This window comes from Gossypium arboreum, chromosome 8 (assembly GCF_025698485.1).
Source record: "Gossypium arboreum isolate Shixiya-1 chromosome 8, ASM2569848v2, whole genome shotgun sequence".
Classification (NCBI taxonomy): Eukaryota; Viridiplantae; Streptophyta; class Magnoliopsida; order Malvales; family Malvaceae; genus Gossypium; species Gossypium arboreum.
The window spans coordinates 138,420,778-138,426,372 of record NC_069077.1 but is presented as its reverse complement, the minus strand read 5'-3'; the positions used below and the strand labels follow the sequence as shown (position 1 = coordinate 138,426,372).

The window sequence follows — 5,595 nt, the reverse complement described above, 5'->3', positions numbered from 1 at the left end:
TGTGATTTAATTTGTCTGTTTCTGTGCTTAATTTTGATAAAGGACTAAATCGCGTAAAATGCAAAAGTTGCATGCTAATTGTTAATAGGTTTAATTGACCTTGGCGGTTAAAGTGGAGGTCCTTGCATGTCAATTATTCCATTAACATAAATGGTGTACAATGATGGACATTAGTTGATAAAATGAGGTTTTGAAAGACTAAATTGTGAATTAAATATGTTATTTGGGTTTGTATGGAAGCTATGTATATTTGGCCAAGCTATAGGCTATAGTCTTAGTGAATTTTGCATGTTTGTGATTTTTTGAAAAATGGACTAAATTGTCCAAATGTGAAAATGTAAGGGCTAAAATGCAAAGTGCCCTAAATATGTGTTCATGGATTATTTTGAATGAAATGAATGATTGAATAGTTGAATTTGAATTGTAATAGATCAAGAACAAAGAAAATCGAATTTAGATCGAGGGAAGTCCAAAATAATGGAATAGTCGACTCGTTTCCATCCGAAATTCATACGAGGTAAGTCAAATTACAATTACGTGTTAAATTGACTAAATTCTGCGCATACAAACTTTAATCTGTATTGGACGGCCTTGAGAGCCCGATGAATAAATTTTGAGTAAACTTTGATAATATGCTAGTATTTGAAAAGCTATGTATGTTTTTAAAAGAACGTTGACATTGATCTGAGATATCGTGTAAGATCATGTATGGGACACATGCCTCGATTTGAGATTTACGTGTAAGACCATGTCTGGGACATCGGCATCGTATCTGATTTCGTGTAAGACCCTGTCTAGGGCAGAGGCATCAATACTGAATATTACATGGAAGACCACGTTTGGGACGTCGGCATTATACCCGTTTATGAGTATCTGTATCGTTTCTGAACCGTCTGATGATAGATTATGAGATATGAGAATGAATATATGAAATGTATAATCTATACAGGTACGTTTGTATCGTACTAAATTTCTGAATATGAAAGACTCTGTTTCTGTAAGGTTATAAATGCGAAGTATGTATGAAATTATGGAAATGAGACATGACATGTATACAAGCAAATGAGCATGGTTAGGCTCATGAACTATTTTGTGAAATGGATATGAATTCTTGCTGTTGATTTACACTTTATATGCTTAAATAGTTAGACTAATTGTATTTGGCTTACTACGCTCTTTGTAGCTTACTCTGTGTGATTTCTATCTGTTTTTCAGTTATCGTAGCTACTGAAGGCTGGGGAATAGTCGAGGATTGTCACCACACTATCGAACTCATTTTGGTACTTCTGAAAGTGTAAATATTTTAAGTATGGCATGTATAGGTTAGAATATCTATGTATTTAAGTTTTGATATGTATATATGTTATGCCATGAGAGTTGGCTAACAAATGGTATGTATGTATTTAGTTTTGGTAAATGGTTGAGATGCCAAGTTGAGGAAACGGTAAGTTTAAGCATGTTTTGAGCATGGAATTGGCTGAAAATTTTGGTATAAATGTTGTTTAATGTTGCTTGTAGGAATGACCCAAAAATGGGGTGGCAAGTTGGTTTAAACCAAGCCTGCATTACGCCACACGGCCAGGGAACACGGGCGTGCCTTGTGGCCGTGTATGCAAAGCAGTAACCCCTTAAGACCACACGGTTAAGACACATGGGCGTGTCATATGGCCGTGGGCTTAAGTCAGTAGCTAGCTAAGTATCACACGGCCATTGCACACGGCCGTGTTTGTTGGTTCTGTGTAAAAGTCAGTATATATACTCTGTTATGGCACGGCTGGATTGCATGGGCGTGTCTGGTGCCCTTGTAAAGCACACGGCCTGGTCACACAGGCGTGTGACCTCAACAGAATTGAAAAAAAAATTCTAAGTTCTAAAAATTTTGAATGTGTTCGTTTTAGTCCCGGCCTTTAATAAAAGTATGTCTTAGGTCTTAGAGACCTCCATAAGAGATGAATTGTTGAATTGCTTATACATTAATATTATGTGATATCTGTGATTCTGTATTGATCTGTAATGTTCTGTCTATCTGGTAATGCCCCTTACCTATTCCGACGACGGTTACGGGATAGGGGTGTTACACAATCTACCCGTATTAGAATTTTTTTATATTATTAGTCCTATATAATATATCAAATACACTAAAAACATTAAAATAAATGTTTCTCAACAAATTGAAAATAAATTTAAAAATTATTTATACTTAAATAACACTAAGATAAGTGCAACTTAGCAAGTAAATGTATTTAAAATAGTAACAGAATTAACAATAAAACAATGGTTATACAATATCCAAATAATAACCATTAAATAGTAGTAATATAATAGTAAAACCGTACCAAAATAGTGTCAAAACAGCAGCAAAAAGCAACAAGTTTTTTTTTTTAAATTCAAGTTGGGTCCAAGTAAACAAAAGACTTACCTGAAGCTCAGCCTACTTAGAAAACAGGCTTCAATTTTTTTTTCAAATTTATTTTTCGAATTTATATTTTTGTCTAAATTTTTTTATTTTTGTCCAAATTTTCTTATTTTTTGAGCATACCTTTAATCTAGCACGTAATCAAGACTACTTCTGAGTGGACCTTCGATCCAGCCCGTGTTCAGTTATAGTTGTGAGTGTAAATTATTCGCCTTTTGGTGGAGAAAACATAGGGAGATATGAAACATATGTAATAAAAAGAAAACAGATTAAACCAACCGACATAGAAGGCGAAGCATGTGTTGGAATTTCTTGGCTTGGAATTGTAAAGCGACATGAATAGCTTTTGGCAGTTTTAGAAACTTAATTCTTATTTCAGATCTCCCCTCCCAAATTTTTCATTTCATGTTCTTTTTTACGATTCATTTACTGGTTGTGCGCAACTCCTTTGGTTCTTTATGGTTTTTTTTTTCTTTTTTTTTTTTGTGATCATTGATTGAGCGGAGGCACCACCACCCTTGCACCTCCACGAGACGGCCGAAGAAAAAGTCTCTAATAAATTAACCCCCTTTCTTTCTCTCCTACCACTTGTCGCTCACCATTGCTCATATCTGTACGAAAACTCGATTAAGCCATTAACTCTTTACTAAAAACTAGGGCTAGCTATGGATGCTTCTTTTTCACCATACATCTCTGCAACCACACGCTTCACTATACAATAACATATACGACATTCTTCATTGATCACTTCATCGAACAAACACTATCTTTATTTTGTTTTTTTTGGTTTGGTTTATTTCTTTTATTATGGATCAACGATCGAGTTATAAGCATTTTTGTAGAATTTGCAAGAAAGGGTTTGGATGTGGAAGAGCGCTCGGTGGGCATATGCGGGCGCATGGGATCGGGGACGAAAGTTGGAGCATTGAGGATGACGATGTTGTGAGTGATTGGGAGGTGGAGAAATTAGGAGGGGATTCACCGCTTAATAATAAGCGTATGTATTCGTTAAGGACAAACCCTAATCGGTTGAAGAGTTGTAGGGTTTGTGAGAATTGTGGGGAGGAGTTTTCGTCGTGGAAATCTTTCCTCGAGCATGGTAAATGTGGCTACGATGCCGCTGAATCGCTGGTGTCCTCGCCGGGATCGGGCGGTGGTTGGTCTAAGAGGAAAAGATCAATGAGAGCTGAGATGGGTCATTTCAATAGCGAAGAAGAAGAACTTGCCAATTGTCTTATGATGTTATCAAATGCAACCGTTCTGAGGGAGGTCGAGGTTGATATCGAGGCTGAAGCGGAGGAGTCTTGTGCTTCAGCCAGCAAAGAAGATGAGATGATCCTCAAAAGGAAGAATAATACAATGAATTTCATTGCTCCCATTGCATGTAGGGTACCAATGGATCATAATAAACCCAAAGGGTTATTTGAGTGCAAAGCATGCAAGAAAGTATTTAATTCCCATCAAGCATTGGGTGGACATAGAGCTAGCCATAAGAAAGTTAAGGGTTGTTTCGCAGCCAGGCTTGATCATTTCGATAAGACCCAACAAGTAGACGAAGACCACGATGTCATCACGCATGAGGAACTTCTTCCGACGAAATTGACCTCCCATATACAACTTGATCAAGGAACCAGCACTCCATTTGCGGCCTCTACGTCGAAAAAGAAACCGAAAGTACACGAGTGTTCAATCTGCCATCGGGTTTTTTCGTCAGGACAAGCATTGGGAGGGCATAAAAGGTGCCATTGGGTCACTTCAAATTCACCGGACACTTCATCACTGACCAAGTTTCATCGGTTCCAAGATCAAACGGCGCACATTCGGCAAAAACCAAAGTTAAATATTGATCAATCGCTTGACCTTAAGCTTGATCTTAATCTTCCTGCTACAACAGATCTTGATCTTGTACGACGAAACCATGTGAACCCATATTTGCAACCATTTACAGGGATCGATCCTAAAGAGAAGACGACCATTAATAATCAAAGTCAACTGCAAGTTGACCCCATTGATTGTAAGAAGAATGATTTTAATAGTAGTTGTTTGCAAAATGCAGATGATGAAGCTGACAGTAAGGTGAAGTTAGCAAAACTATGTGAACTAAAGGGGATCAATGCGAGTGGAGGTTCTTCATCTCCATGGCTTCAAGTTGGGATTAGTTCTGACCCTTAAAAAAACATTATGAGAATGTTTTTATTCATATTCTTATTTCAATTTTTTTGGTTGTAGACAACACGTTGTATTTATAAATTCAAAAGTAAAACTGTAATTATAAAATCAAACATGATTTTTCATGCTAGCAGGCATTAGATTACATATTTTGTGTATTTACATCATATTTATATAAATTTTGATAATTTCATAGTTGTTATTGTATAAATTTTAGATATTGTGCTAGATGTAGTTATTGGCTTGATAAAATTTTCGAAAAAAATGGAACAAAGTGTGTTGCAGAATAATAATCAAGCTCTTTAGCAAAAAGCTAAGATTCAATGCGGTCTTGAATAAGACTTTTGTTATTCGGAAACCTCAGCCTTTCCAATTAATTGGTTTGGGAAATGATTACCGTTTGGTAAAATATCAAATCTGGAGGTGTTCACGAGGGTTCTTTGGTCTTGTATGGATAATATCTCACAATTCAGCATTAAATTCAATTATATTCGTGGAGTGCGGTGGTTGGATTCCATTGTCAAGATTTTTTAGAGCAATGTAAATTTCTTTTTATTAAAAACGATGAGTGATATCGTAGGTAAGACAATTAAGTTCGACAATAACACAAATAATGGAGAAAGAGGGAGAATTACTTGCATGACAATGTACATTGACTTAAGCTAATCTTTAATCGCCAAGATTTGCTTCAGAATTGTACTTTTAACATATGCCGTAACAGCCATTAGTCTTATCTTCTTCAAGGTTGATAATTTTTTCTTCTAAGTGTTTCTGTTGCAATTTATTGTATCTGGTCTATTAAACGTAATATTTTCGTCTATGCATATTTATATTTTTTAAATAAATTGATTTAATTATAATATTCATTAATTACATTAAGATTATTTATATATTGTCCTCAATGTTTTTGCACACAAAGTAAATAGAAGAAAATATTGGCCTATTGGTTATTTAACGTTTAACTAATACTAAACGGTATTATGTGGGCAAACCATAATACGGAAAGACAA

General features: G+C 35.6%; 1 protein-coding gene across 1 annotated transcript; it reads left to right on the top strand.

Annotated features, from left to right (window-relative positions):
• Positions 1 to 3,160: 3,160 nt before the first annotated feature.
• LOC108458719 (zinc finger protein ZAT4-like) lies at positions 3,161 to 4,588 on the top strand (the record flags this gene model as incomplete). The annotated part of the gene is made up of 1 exon (XM_017758121.2): positions 3,161 to 4,588. A coding segment is annotated over one exon (1,428 nt), but the record flags the coding sequence as incomplete, so codon positions are not given.
• Between the last annotated feature and the right edge of the window lie 1,007 nt (positions 4,589 to 5,595).